A 14,915-nucleotide genomic window follows, 5' to 3' on the forward strand; every position below is an offset into this window, starting at 1 on the left:
AGCAAGCAGACAACACGATTACCTACAACCATCAACCACGCTCGCTTATATCAGCGCGTGTGTGTGTGTAAGCGAGTGTCTCACACGCACATTTCAGCATTTTCACTGCTACTTTAGTGGTGGATTGTGAACGGCCGAGACCGTACGCCGTTGCCTCGACAACTCGCCCGAACGCTCCAGATCCCAGCGTGCGACCTGAAGAAACAGGAGGAGTTCAAAATACCACCAAATAAGTTATTATACCGTTGTGAAAATATGAAGTTTTTGTGCATGTCTCTTTAAATGCAAATGCCAGGACAGCCGGCACATTTCATACTCTGCTAACAAATACTGTTTTAGTTGCTATGTCTGTGGTTACCTGTTGAATTGGGCTACTTTAACATAGTTTTTGATGTCTTTAGCTTGGGGCGACCCCAATAACATCATATTTAGCACCTCAAACCCACAACTTTACCAGGCGAACACTGACCAAAAAAAGCGTATTTAATTATTAGTATTAAAAATGTTTTTTTAAAAGGGGGGATCCTTCTTTAAATGCAATTAGGCTAGTTTTGGGCTAGTTTTGAGTAGCAAAAATGGGCAGGTTTTGTTGGGAACACCTGGCAACCCTGATCTGTTTGTGCCCCGCTCTCACCCAGCACCAGGCTGTCCCGTGGCATCTCCCAGGCCAGGTCATAGGGCAGGTGGATGGGGTCCACGTAGATGTACTCGTGTCCATCCAAACTGACCGATTCGATCACCTTCCACCTGATTTCATAGCGTGGCTTCTGCAGGGAAAACGATGTAGATTTCTGGTTCAGTAACGTTGAATCTACATGCCGAGTTTCAGACAGACAGACAGACAGGATGTGAGGTCACCGACCTTCCTCCACACAGCGATGAGGATGATGATGGAGATGATGACGATGACCACCAACGCCAAGACCGTGGCCAGAACGGCCACCTGAGAAAACAAAGCTGGACAGAAAACAGCTCCGATCAGCTCCACATCCTCATCAAAACACATTCAATACTGATTCTCACAGATGAAGTATTATTTTCAACTTTTTTGCACCATCTGGCCAAATACTAACAGTCATCAGGCACATTCTTAGAATTAATAAATATATTTAAAATAAATGTATTTTCAGTCATATAGAGGCATTAAATCAAGCTAATTTGATCTAAGTTTAACAACTAGGCTCCATATCATATCAATAAAAAGTTCTATAGAGTCAGGAAGTGACATGAGTCAACAATATTAATACAAAACCTCAATAAATAAACTATTAAATAATTAAGAAGCTTAAAATGGGAACCAAGTATTTTTTTCCAATAAAAATAATTTTTGTATTTGCTGTATTTTTATCTTCATGTCATCGATATTCTAAAGTAAAATAAACACAATACAATTAAACTGAATAACATTTTTATGTGTTTATTCGCTATTTCATGTTTTCTAAATTTAAATCACTTTTATGATATAAATAAAAAATGTATTAAATAAACAAAAAAATACATTTCTGTGTATTTTCATTCACTTGTCACAAAGAGACGTTTCTCTTACTAATCAATCAATAAATGGGGAACAAGTATTTTTTAAAAAATTAATAGATGTTATTTTATTTGTTTATAAAAAAACTAAAATTAAATCAAATACGTGTATTTCCGATCACTTGTTACATATACAAGCAGAGACTGGATAGGTTTGAATATTTAACTGAATATTTATTATTTTTATCTCATTGAATATCCATTTTACATTAAACTACGCAAAGTCATTGAAATAAAACTGTGCTGGCTTTACATTGAGGTGGCCCAGCTCATAAAGAAGCCCGAGGCCTCATAGACAGAGTCAATAAGAATTGTTTCGCGCAGCTTTGGCAGGTGTTTGTGTTTCAGTTTTTTCTCACGACTCAGCCGGTATCAGGTTCTCAATGAGCTCAACGGGTTTCACGGCGCATTCACGGCGCTAATGAAAGCAGTCCTGGAGGATCATGGCATTACAGCCACAGTCCCTCTGTGTTTGATCTCCACGGGTGCCGCTCCATTCAGCAGATCCTCATTTCACACATTCACAAAGAGGTTCTAGCACGCTCTCGTCACACACACACACACACACACACACACACACACACACACACAGTACTCACTGCTGTTGACCAGGCGGATGTCCCGGGATCGAGCTCCTCTCTCGTTGCGGGCCTCGCAGCGGATGCTGAGCAGCTGCGGTCTCAGAAGAGTCAGCTGACTGTGCACCAGGTGGATCTTGCGTGAGATGTTGTAGCTGACGTTGGTCTGGATGCTGACCTTCTCAGGATCCTCCGCCAGAGGGCTCCACACCACACTTCTGTTACTGCACCTGATGACAGCGGACAGGAACACTGGTACACTACAGTATATACTGCATGCTACCTATTGTACTATGACATATATTATGCAAACAAAAACTTAGATTAGATTAGATTAATCACGATTAATCAGTTGACAGCACGTCTATATATATATATATATATATATATATATATATATATATATATATATATATATATATATACATACATACATACATACAGTACACATGTAGCTCCATTTTTAACAATTCTCAGAAATCAAGTTGAAATCCAATTGCTCTCAATCAAACTGCTGGTTGGTTATTTTGACTACGTTAAAAAATAACTAAAAAACAAAAAAAAAAGAACAGCTAACTAACACAATAAAACACAGTAGAAACAGGATAACAATAAAAACCAGATTTTTGAAAAATAGTTGTTTTTGTAAATAAATTCTTCACACACACACACACACACACACACACACACACACACACACACACACACACACACACACACACACACATGTCACTTAATATTGCACACACTAGAGTAGGATGAATATTTAATATTTCAATATTAAATTAACCTGTTAAACATGAAGAAAATGTGATTAGTTGTTAATGTTTTGATAGTTTGATTAGTTTTTAATTTTAGCATTTTAATTTAAGATATTACATAAAAAAAAACTATCTTTATTTATTTGTTAAACAAAGATAAATGATCCTAAATAAAACAAAAAAGACATATAAGTAAATAAATTTTAAAAAATACACACGCAAGTAAATAAATAAATAGATGAAATGATAAAATGATGATATATATACTGGATTCTGATTGGCTGGCATACACATAGCCATGCCATTATGAACCTACTCAAACACATTAAAAATTGAAATCTGAATACTTTACATGAACTGTACTTTCATAAAAAGCCCAAAAACCATTTACAAGCCAGAACGAACACAGCCAATAATATCCATGCATTATATATGTTTCTTCATATAGTGTGCTGTGAGAGAGGTGAGAGGTGTGTACTAATGGCTGGTACTGCATGTCCGATATGTATTATTCATACAGAAGTATTTGTGTGCAGCTCTTCTCAGTTTTTTTAATCGGCGTTCAGATGATGGACAGATACAGCCCGATCGACTGTTTGCCATCATTACGCTGATGTGAGTGTTCATGTAATGCTTTCTGAGTGCTGCGCCAACTCATCAGCTTTATATTTACTCATCTCACAAACAGCTCCTATTAAATATGAATGAGAGCCATTTAAATCATTGCTGGCTGATAATCTAGTATCGTATCTCGTATGCTAAACACGGCGGGTGCTGTTCAAATGAGTGGGAGCCTAGCGAATACACAGACTCATATTAGATGTGTTTGTGATGAAGATGACGATGATGATGATGAGGGTGTCATTACTTGTGCATGCTGTCACAGCTGAACCATTGAATGCTGGGAGACGGTACTCCCTCCGCCACACAAGTGACCGCGTGCTTCTTACCCGGCAGCTGATGGTCAGACAGCTCGGTTATCTGAGGAGGAACTGCACAGACAGGAAGTGACATCAGTAAATATACTACTGCGCACGGAAAGATAGGGTTATATGTAAAACACAAACATTTGGTCATTAAACTAAAATGAAACATACATGACCGAAATTCAATTAAGCTAAATGTTTCGCAGTAATCCAGCAGCTGGTGTTATTCTTAGTCCAGACCTAAACGGGTGTCTGTTTTCAGGAAACGGGGGGGCGGTGTGTAAATAGATGTCAAACCGTCTCACCTTTCACCTCCAGGTCAAAGGTGATCTCTTTAGAGTCATCTTGGTTTTGGACAGTGACGGTGTAGAGACCCATCTGCTCCAGCCGGATCCTGACCAGGGTCAGTGTGCTGATAAACCTGCAGCAGAGCCCGAGCACACAGAGTCTGAGATGCTGTGTGTTGTTTAACAGAGCGCTGTGATGAGAACATCATTACCGGGTCTCCTGTTCCTGTCTGGTGCTGTGTCCTCTGATGGCGGCGCCGTCTTTACTCCACTGGATGCTGGGTTTGGGATACGCCTCCACCTCCACTTTCAGCTCCACGTTCTCTCCGAGCTGCGCTGAGATATTCCTGTCCAGATGTGAAGAAAGAGCCACGAAGCCTTTCTCTACAGACAGACAGATCAAAACAATAAGGACGACTTATACACAGTTTAATACCAACTATGAGTACGAGTAGTAATAATTCTTGGAACCACGCACAGCTCATTGTTATATATTATTATCATTGTAAATTCTTTACATTATATATGTGTGTGTACTGTGTTTATTTATTAAGCATATACACACACACAGCATATATTTGAAAAAATATTTATATATTCATATTTTAGATTATATATAAATTAATTAGTGCTGTCAAATGATTAGTCACATTCAAAATAAACATTTTGTTAACGTAATATACGCATTTATAGTGTATATTTATTAAATAAAAACACTAATATATTTAAAATCTATTAAAATATTACTATTAATATTAACATATACATGTAAATATATCAAAAATATAAGCTGTATGTGTGTGCTTTTTATATACATGATAAATATACACAGTAAATATTCATATATTGTGTAAAAAAAAACTATTTTGGATGGATTAATTATTTGACAGCATTAAATATTTAAACACATTTTCTTATAAAAAATGTTTATATATATACATGCATGTGTTACAAATATAATAAATATACACTTTACACAAACATATATAATGTAAACAACAACTATTTTGGAAGCGATTGATTGTTTGACAACATTATTATTCATTAGTGTTCAAAAGTTTGGGATGAGTCATACTCTTGTATTAAGAAATTAATATAAGCAAGGATGCATTAAATTGATCAGAAGTGATTTTTTTTATTTCATTTATTTATTTCGTAATTTTGTTTTTTACAAAATTAGATTTCAAATAAATGCTGTTTTTCAAAGTGTTCCATTCATCAAAGAATCCTGAAAAATGTTAATGTTTCTCGTTTTCTACAAAAAAATTTAACAGCGCTTCAATATCAGATAATAATCAGATAATAATCAGACATGTTTCTTGCGCAGCAATTATTATTACAACAGTAGAACGATTTCTGACAAATTGTGTGACACTGAAGACGGGAGTAATGAAAATTCAGCTTTATATCATAGGAATAAATTACATTTGACTAAATATTAAAATAGAAAACAGCTACTTTAAATGATAATAAGATTTCACATTTTTAGTACTTTTACTGTTTAGTTTAATCAAATAATTGAAGCCTCTATGAACATAAAACACTCTAAAAGCATTCAAAATCTCACAGACCCTAAACTTTTGAAAGCTAGTGTATCAAATTATGACATCTTATCTCATAAGCAGGACAGAGAGAGTTTTGCTTGCTCATCTTTCTACATAATCTATTTAATATTCCATAAGTGAGCTCTCGCTGACGGTTGATAGATCATAACCGAAAGGTTCAGGTGCTAAAAGCACTTTCTGCATAAAGGCCTGCCTGCATCCTGTGTGTGTGTGTGTGTGTGTGTGTGAGTGCTGCGGACTCTTGAACAAAGCTGCACATTGATCTACAGTCAGTTCCTGTGACTCTGCTCTGACTCCTCAGGGTTTCTGTGTACGGCTGTGGCTTCATCATGTCAAACGCAAACATAACTCCTTCCTTTAGCAGAAGGTCTCGTTCACACGCAGAGACGGGAGCAAACAGCATCCCAGGAGAAGCTGGGAGACTGAGTGCTTGTTTTAAAGGGACGGCTGTTGATTTAATTAAGGTTCGCATCAAAGCATCATTGAAAACACACCACCCAGATTTCACAGCTCGGAGGATGAAGGCTGCTCTTCATACAGCTCTGCTTTTACCGGAAAGCTGCAAAAAAATGTGCTGACTAGCGTTATTTTAGTATCACTGGGATACTATTAAAATTTTGATTAATATTTTATATTATTAGCTTTTTTTTATTTCAGTAAAACTTTTAATAGTTTTTATTATTTTTGTTTTTAAATGTATTTTAATATTATTTTTATTATTTGTTTCAGATAAATTTTTGTTATTTTATTTAATCAAGTTATGATGAAAAATGAAAACAGGCAACTAGCTGAAATAAATTAATATTGCTGTCAAAAAATGTATCACAATTAATTGCACATACAGTATATATTTAAAAACATATTTTACATATTTTTATTAAACATATGAATGAAGTGTTTGTATTTATATATACATAATACATGTACACAGTATAGACACATATTTTGTAAACCAACTTTTATTTTGTTTTAAAAAATATTAAATATAAATTAAATAAAATCAAATAATTTTAGTTTATTTCAGTTAACTTCAATAATCCTGTTTTTTTTTTTATTTTATTTTTATTGAAATTTCCATTCACAACAGGGAAGTACAAACATTGTCAATGTTTCATATTTACATAATCAAAGGCGTAATATCAATAAGTATATCGCAATATTGAGTCCCATAAAAGCAAATAATAATCCTGTTTTTATACAACTTTATGTTTTTTTAACATTTTATTCATTATTTTTATTATTGTTTTATTTTTAGGTATTTTAATACATCACGTTGAACTAAATGAAAATAAGAAATGCTGCTGAAATAAATTCACTAATTTAAAATTAATTTTAAAAAATTATATTTAAAAATATTACTTTTTCCCACTTATTAACATTTTTTAAGTAATGAAAGGTCTATGGTTTTCGTTTTAATTCGCTATAATAACTCTGTTGTTGACCTTGACTGATTTAAGTATGGAGTACTTGTATCTGCAGCTCTTACCCAGTACAGTGATGTTAATACTGGCTGAAGCTCTCTGGTCCTCCACACCCTCATGCACGTGACAAACATACTGTCCTGATCTGGCCAGAGTCACGTCTGTGATGTTGAGACAGGACCGCATGCTCATGGACGACAGGACATCGGTCAAGGGCTCAACGTCCCCCACCTGAGGGCAAAACACTCAGGCTTTCAGGGTCAGAAATCAACTTTTTCATTAGCATGCAAAATTTGCTTCTGTAATCTGATTTTTTGGGACGTTTCTTTTCTTTAAAAGGTTTTTTTAAAAATAAAATTTAAATATGTTTAAAAATTATTTAAATATGTCAAACATTTATATATATATAAATATCTTTAATTATATACAATAAATAAATGAATATATATATATATATATATATATATATATATATATATATATATATACACACACATATACATATACATATATATATAAAAACTATGAATAATTTGAATATGCATTATTAATTACCTTAAAAACATAATATACAGAAACAGACAAATTGTACATTTAGAATTTTTGTCCCAAAACCAATTTATATTTTTGGCAGGACCTAAATCCAAATTGATTACGTTGCAAGTTCACTATTTTTGACTTATTTTCCAGTTAAAACACCTTAATATCTTTAAAATAAGATACATGTTCTTCAAAAGCAAAATGTTTTGCATTTTATTTCTGTGAAATGTATGAAAAATACTTAAGCTTATTCTTAAATCAAGAAAAAGAAATAGATTAATTAGATTAAAAAAAACAAGACTTCATACAACAAGACATTATCTTGATTTAAGAATGTTTAAATAGAAAAAAAAAAAAATTAAACCCATGATTTTGTTACCGAGTCAACTGACCCATCTAAAAACCAGTTCAGTGGGTGGTTAAAACCAGCAAACCACCTCAGGCTGATTTAATCTCTTTACAGAAAGTAGATTTGCTGACTTTGTTAAACTTTTCACTTCTTTCTCTATCGTTTTTGATTTATCTCTTAATAAAAACACGTGTTCCTCAGGAAGGTGTGGCAGAACATCTTGAGATCATTTCAGCAAGCGGAGATTCTCACAGGAGAGCTAAGTGCTGGAGAGAATAATGAAAACAAAGAGTTGAGCCCACTCACGTCTTTGTGGGGAAAGTCCCAGGAGAAGAAGACGAGCTCTGCGCCGTGAACAGTGCAGTTGACGTTCAGCGTCTCGCCCTGCTTCAGGACTGTTTTGGAGGCGTTGATGTAAGGATCCAGAGCCTCGGGAGCTAAAGCCATGTGTGTGGAGGAAAGAATAAAAACGGCTATTGTTCGACAGAAAACAAATCATCTGATTTGTTTATGAGGCTCGGTCCAGTTAATGATGACACAGATGTGCAACACATGGACTCTCTCCAGGTTTTAACCGTCTTACAAATACAAATGAAATGAAAATGGTTTTAACTCAAAACAGGCAATAATTGGCTGTAATGTTGATACATGAATGCTAAATACAATGTGTTGTAATATTAAAGCATTAACAAACCATATATATATACGTTGTAAAATAAAGTTGTTTCAAATTGAAGTAACGCGTTACCCCCGCTGCTTAAAAATATTTAGTTTTGTCAACTAAAATATTTTACAGGTGCATCGCAATAAATTAGAATGCCATGGAAAAGTACATTTTCAGTCATTTAACAAATTGTGAAACTCGTGTATTAAATAAATTCAGTGCACACAGACTGAAGTACTTTTAAGTCTTTGGATCTTTTAATTGTAATGTTTTTGGCTCACATTTAACAAAAACCCACCAATTCGCTATCTCAATTAGAATATGGTGACATGCCAATCAGCTGATCAGATCAAAACACCTGAGCCTTCAAAACGGTCTCTCAGTTTGGTTCGTTAGGCTACACAGTCACGGGGAAGACTGCTGCTCTGACAGCTGTCCAGAAGACAATCATTGACACCCTTCACAAGGAGGGTAAGCCACAAACATTCATTGCCAAAGAAGCTGGCCGTTCAAATAGTTCTGTATCCAAGCGTGTTAACAGAGACTTGAGTGGAAGGAAAAAGTGCGGAAGACGCACAACCAACCGAGAGAACCGGATTGTCAAGCAAAATTGATTCAAGAATCTGAGTGAAATTTAAAAGGAATGGACTGAGGCTGGGGTCAAGGCATCAAGAGCCACCACGCACAGACGTGTTTGACTACATGTGTCGTATTCCTCTTGATAAGCCACTCCTGAACCACAGATCAGGTCAGAGGCGTCTTAGCTAGGCTAAGGAGAAGGAGAACTAGACTGTTGCCCAGTGGCCCAAAGTGCTCTTTTCAGATAAGAGCAAGTTTTGTACTTCATTTAGAAACCAAGATCCTAGAGTCTGGAGGAAGGGTGGAGAAGCTTGAAGTCCAGTGTTAAGTTTCCACAGTCTGTGATGATTTGAGGTGCAATCTCATCTGCTGGTGTTGGTCCACTGTGTTTTTTGAAAACCAACATCACCGCACCTGTTTTGGAGCACTTCATGCTTCCGATCAGCTTCCGCTCTTGCTGATCAGCTTTTTGAAGATGCTGATTTCATTTTCCAGCAGGATTTGGCACATGCCCACACTGCCAAGAACATTAAAAGTTAAATGACCACTGTGTTGGTATGCTTGACTGGACGGCAAAGTCACCAGACCTGAACCCCATAGAGAATCTGTGGAGTACTGTCAAGAGGAAAATGAGAAACGGTAGACTAAAAATGCAGATGAGCTAAAGGCCACTGTTAAAGAAACCTGGGTTTCCACACCACCTCAGCACTACCAAGTACTGAGTACATGTACAATAAACGAACATACTTTCCAGAAGGCCAACAATTGACTAAATTCACCTTTTTTTATAGGTATTATGAATTATTCAGATTGTTTTGAGATTGGTGTGAGCCTAAATCATTACAATTAAAATAACAATAGACCTAAACTACTTCAGTCTGTGTGCATTAAATATATTCAATACACAAAGTTGAATAAAATGCATTAGTTGTTTATGTTTTTGTACTGGAAAACAGAACAAGAAAAGCAAAAAAAAAGATGAATTAATTATTTGTTTTTATACTTTTCTAGTTGATGCACTTACTTGAAACACTAACTCTGTTATTGATCTAAATCTTAGTTCCCCTAAAATTTAGAAATAATCATTGATTTTGAGAATATTGCAAGTCATTTAATTTATCAAGCAAATGTACCTTGATTAAAGAATATTTAGATATTTGTAATGAAAATAATTTTTTGGCAGTAAGGAAAATAATGATATTAAACGGAACGCAAACTTTTATTGTCTGCTCAGATATGCAAAGACAATAATCTCAATATTTTATTGCATTCTACTTTTACTGGATGGTGAGCAGTGAATCATTTTAGTCTGTTTTGAACATTTGAGACAAATTTGATATCTGGAAATATCAGTAAGTCTGCTGAGAAAGAAATGAACAACATTTGAGCAAAAAAAGACCCTATGAATAGTATAAAAAGTCCTAGGTATCAAGATGCATAGGTACCAACTATACTGAAGACGTAGAAGCCAATGGACTCTTTCTCCTCTCCGTTCAGCTCTCCTTTACATTTGTAGTTTCTGTCCTCCAGAGCGGCGGTGAAACCTACGATGGGGTTATATGAACCCTCCACCATTACCTCCGTGTCTTTCTCATACAGCGTGACGTTTATCAGTGGATTGGTCACCAGACATGGGATCGTGCCTTCTTCTCTTGTCTTAGTCACCATTATATGATCGTTCTCGAGGAACCAGACCTCAGGATCTGTTTGTGAACAAATTAATGAACAATGAATAAACACATGAATAAGGGAATTGATAAATGAATGTGTAATAATAAAAGAATAAATGCGTGGAAAATGTACAAATTAATGTGCGAAATAATTCATTAATGTGTGAGTGAACAAATGAATCGATGTAAGAATCAATGTGTGAATGACAGAATGAATCATTTTGACTATTAGTAAATGAATGAATGTGTGAGGTGAATGAAAGTTAATCAAAAACAATTAATACACTGAAAATGTATAAATTAATAACCGTGTTAATATAAGAATAAATGCATGAATGAAATAAAAAATATTGTGGGAATTAATAAATGAATGTGAGTGAACAAAAAAATCAATGTGTGAGTGAATGACAGAATGAATCATTCTGGTGAATGAATGAATTAATCAAAAGTATAAGTGAATAAATTAAAATGAATCAATAAATTAATAATACAAGTAAATAAAAATGAATGAATGTGGAAGTGAATAAATTAAATTCATACAACATTGTATGAATGAAAACATCACATTCAAAACTACCTAAAAATGTGTTTAAAAAATAATATCTGTTATTTTAACATTTGCACTTTATTTTAAATCAAGCTAATAGGTTAAGCCATTTAGAAATGAACTAGTTTGAATCTTTTCATGGCTTCTTACCAGGCACAAAGACGGCCACCTCTCTCGTCTCATCTGTCCCGTTCTCTGAGCACACGTAAACACCCGTGTGTCTCCAGGTCACCCGCTCCAGACTCAGAACGCTGGAGGAGGAGCTTCGCTTCTCGACGTGGAACTCCGAAAGCCTCTCCTCTCGTCTGAAGCGCCAGGTGACCTCACTCAAGCCGGAGCAGGTGATGTTGAAGGAGGAGTCGATGGGGAGGACGACCTGAGGGTCGCTGGGACTGAGCTCTAGACCTGAGCTACCCAGACAGAACAGGAGCAAACCTGCACACAAACCGGCAGTAGTGCAACAACTTAACATGTGCATAAATCATTCAGGAAAACAAACGCCAGGTTGTACTGAGCTTATGTTGTTAATTATTCCATATTCTAATATATTTTGAAGTTCTTTTTAGTGCTGTCAAACAAATCACTCATGATTAATCGTATCCAAAATAAAAGATTTTGTTTACATATGTATACATATATACTAATATATTATGTACATGTAAATGCATACACATGCATGTATATATTTAATTATTTTTAAATATGTTTTATTTATATATGATATAATTTAAATAAATAAATATTTACATATATACATATACATACATACATACAAACATACATATATGCTGTTTGTGGGTTTAAAACCTTTATTCTGAAAACTATTTCTTGTTTGTCGGCACAAGTGAAGACACACACATACAGTATAGAATTAGAAAATATTTACATGCTTATATTTATAATCACATGAATTACATCATATATAAATATATAATGTAAACATAACATATTGCTCTTAAATAAATGCATGCATTTGTCTAAATATATACATATATAATATAATATATTCATAAAGCATATGGACAGTACACACATATATACACTTTTATTTTGGATGCGATTAATCGCAATTAATCGTTTGACGTAAAAGCATGTCATTTTGTACGCATAGCTCAACTTTAAGATGGGTTTCAACATGTCTTTGTTAAAATAGCAGAAAGAACACGTTCAAAATACACATCTTGCATCTGTGTTTTTCAAATACGATAACCTATTTTATCACTATTTTAGGAAATGTTTTAAATTAAAACTCTACAGGCAACGCACTTTTAAGATTCAAAACTATTTTGCTTCTATAGCACATCTCCAAAAGAAAGAACCATCCAAAACACACGTTGAAGCGTTTATTTTATAACACTTTATCTATTTGCATCAGGCTAAGTTTGTTTTAAATAACCAAAAGTGTGAAATAAACAGTAAAAGAAAGCCTTCTGAGTTCTATACATTAAATAAGTCATGTGCAGAATATAGTGAGCTTTAGGTTGGAGTTTATTTGGCTAAGTCTTGCTAGTAGCGTTATTTCGGGGGTTTGTTTAGTCTGTTACCTGTTGTCATGGCAGTCAGTAGGGACCGGCTGAAACTCTTCATGCTGTCTTCTTCCAGAGCAGGACGCGTTCAGACTCTGCAGACGGAAGGAAAACAACTCAGGATTGATTCGTCTCAAAGCTAAAGGAAACAGCAAGCTTACCAAACTCACCTCAACATTTATTTTTACAAAAGAGAAAATTCCCCCAAGTGTGACAAATTCCTCTAGTGAAGTCCTTTTAAAAGCTCGTGCGGTCATGAGTTTATGAAGGGGGCTTTAACTCTGTCTAGATGTGCCTCCCGTGCGTCCAGCGCTGAGGAATAACACGCGGGTCGTTTCTCACACGGGCTTCAGAGAGGGACACACATGCCTGACCGCACACAAACAGTAGCATGTTTCACAAACGCTGTAATTGTTGCGTTTTTCACTGCGGCACATTCAATGGCATCTACTGTGGTCACCGTGAGCATCCCGACAAAACAATAGCATAATAACAACATAAAATAAAATATAAAATAAGTGCACAATGGACGAACTCAGTATTAATGTTATTAGAGAAACTAAACTACACACATTTTTTTATTCGCTACTGAATTAAATCAATTAAATCAATTAAATTAAAAATAAAATAGTAGTGAAATAACTAAAATTAAATAAATTATTAAAATAATGCAAAAAAAATTACAAAATATTGCTAAATAAACTTGTAGATACAAAATAGTAAAAACTGTAAGCACATTTAAAAATAAGAAATTACTAAAACTTTAACTAAAATTAAATAATTTGCAATATATACAAAACAGTGAATATCATTGGTCAATACTGGTTAGTATTTTTTCACATTATTATAGTACTAGTGAAGTTGTCTGAAAAGCTAGATAAAGTCTGAGTTACATTATATTTCGATGTGTCCTTGTTACAGTGTAATTATACATTTATGTACTGAGTAATATTAATTAACTACATGTACTTATGATAGGGTTAGCATTTGAGCAATTGAGCATAATTTATTGTTATTATAATAGCAAGTATATGTAACTTTTAACAAGGACACCTTAAGGTTTACAAGATCTAATTATGAGAGAATTGATCCCTTTCAAGGTGTTCTAGAGATCATTCACAGAGGTTTCAGAAGACCCAAATCGTCCAGATGTGTGTGCGCGCGTGTGTTTAAGTAAACACTAGGGTTAATCGTACGGGGTTGTTGTGGGTGGAAATGGACTGACGGATGGATGGAGTGGGGGTGGGTGTTTTAGAGGTCTGGAAACAGTTAAAGCCGGATCACTGGGTGCAAAGCCAGGGTGGGAAAACTAGAGAGGGCGGAAGAACATATCGCAGAGAAGAGGTGGAGAGCAGAGAACTGGAGGAGGAACCCTTCGAGGGAGTCGCTGGAAAATGAGTGAAATGCGTAACTCTGGAGAAATGTTCTTAACTCGTAAAAGATGTTCGTCAGTAATGATCTAATCGTGACTATTTTTAGCCACACGATTAAACTAAAGAGTTGCTTCATGAAATAAAGCAGGTTACTTTCAATGAGAAATCCTGCTCTATAATAAACTTGACCTTAAGGCAAGACACAACTCTAGAGACTTTGGTCTATTCTGCTTCCATGGTCCTTCTTCTTTCAATCTAAAATGCACTTACAAGTGTTAGGTTTTATTGCACTTTATCTATTTGTGTCTGTAGTTTTCAATGACAATATGTACCCTCTTTCAGGTCTCTGTCCACTTCAGCAGCACCCACATACACCAATCTTTACAGTTTTATTTCTATATATGTATATATATTGAACATTTTTACAGAACAGTTTGCACCTGCACATTTCAATTTCTTTTTTCACTATTGTACATTTTTGATTATAGTATTTTCTCCACTGGTTCAGTGTGCGATCTGATGCTGTTTAACGCAGATGTACCATACTGAAAACATTTTCTGACAAGGCAATAAAAAGGAAGTAATAATGTGCTATT

General features: G+C 34.8%; 1 protein-coding gene across 5 annotated transcripts in view; it reads right to left on the minus strand.

The window, feature by feature from the left end:
* pdgfrb (platelet-derived growth factor receptor, beta polypeptide) overlaps positions 1–14,915 on the minus strand; it is a 40,480-nt gene that overhangs the window by 10,009 nt on the left and 15,556 nt on the right. For 4 of the 5 annotated variants that reach the window (XM_043257047.1, XM_043257045.1, XM_043257044.1 and 1 more), the window contains 12 exons: positions 12,965–13,041; positions 11,571–11,855; positions 10,649–10,906; positions 8,267–8,397; positions 7,137–7,302; positions 4,298–4,469; positions 4,104–4,219; positions 3,741–3,864; positions 2,133–2,341; positions 863–957; positions 635–767; positions 91–195 (listed from right to left, as the gene is read on the minus strand). In XM_043257047.1, the coding sequence (XP_043112982.1) occupies positions 91–195; positions 635–767; positions 863–957; positions 2,133–2,341; positions 3,741–3,864; positions 4,104–4,219; positions 4,298–4,469; positions 7,137–7,302; positions 8,267–8,397; positions 10,649–10,906; positions 11,571–11,855; positions 12,965–13,007 (1,837 nt within the window). In that variant the 5' untranslated portion in view covers positions 13,008–13,041. Of the gene's footprint in view, positions 1–90; positions 196–634; positions 768–862; positions 958–2,132; positions 2,342–3,740; positions 3,865–4,103; positions 4,220–4,297; positions 4,470–7,136; positions 7,303–8,266; positions 8,398–10,648; positions 10,907–11,570; positions 11,856–12,964; positions 13,042–13,116; positions 13,316–14,915 lie in introns of all 5 variants that reach the window. The other variant, XM_043257046.1, reaches the window with a different exon arrangement.

This window comes from Puntigrus tetrazona, chromosome 14 (assembly GCF_018831695.1).
Source record: "Puntigrus tetrazona isolate hp1 chromosome 14, ASM1883169v1, whole genome shotgun sequence".
In the NCBI taxonomy this organism is placed as follows: domain Eukaryota; kingdom Metazoa; phylum Chordata; class Actinopteri; order Cypriniformes; family Cyprinidae; genus Puntigrus; species Puntigrus tetrazona.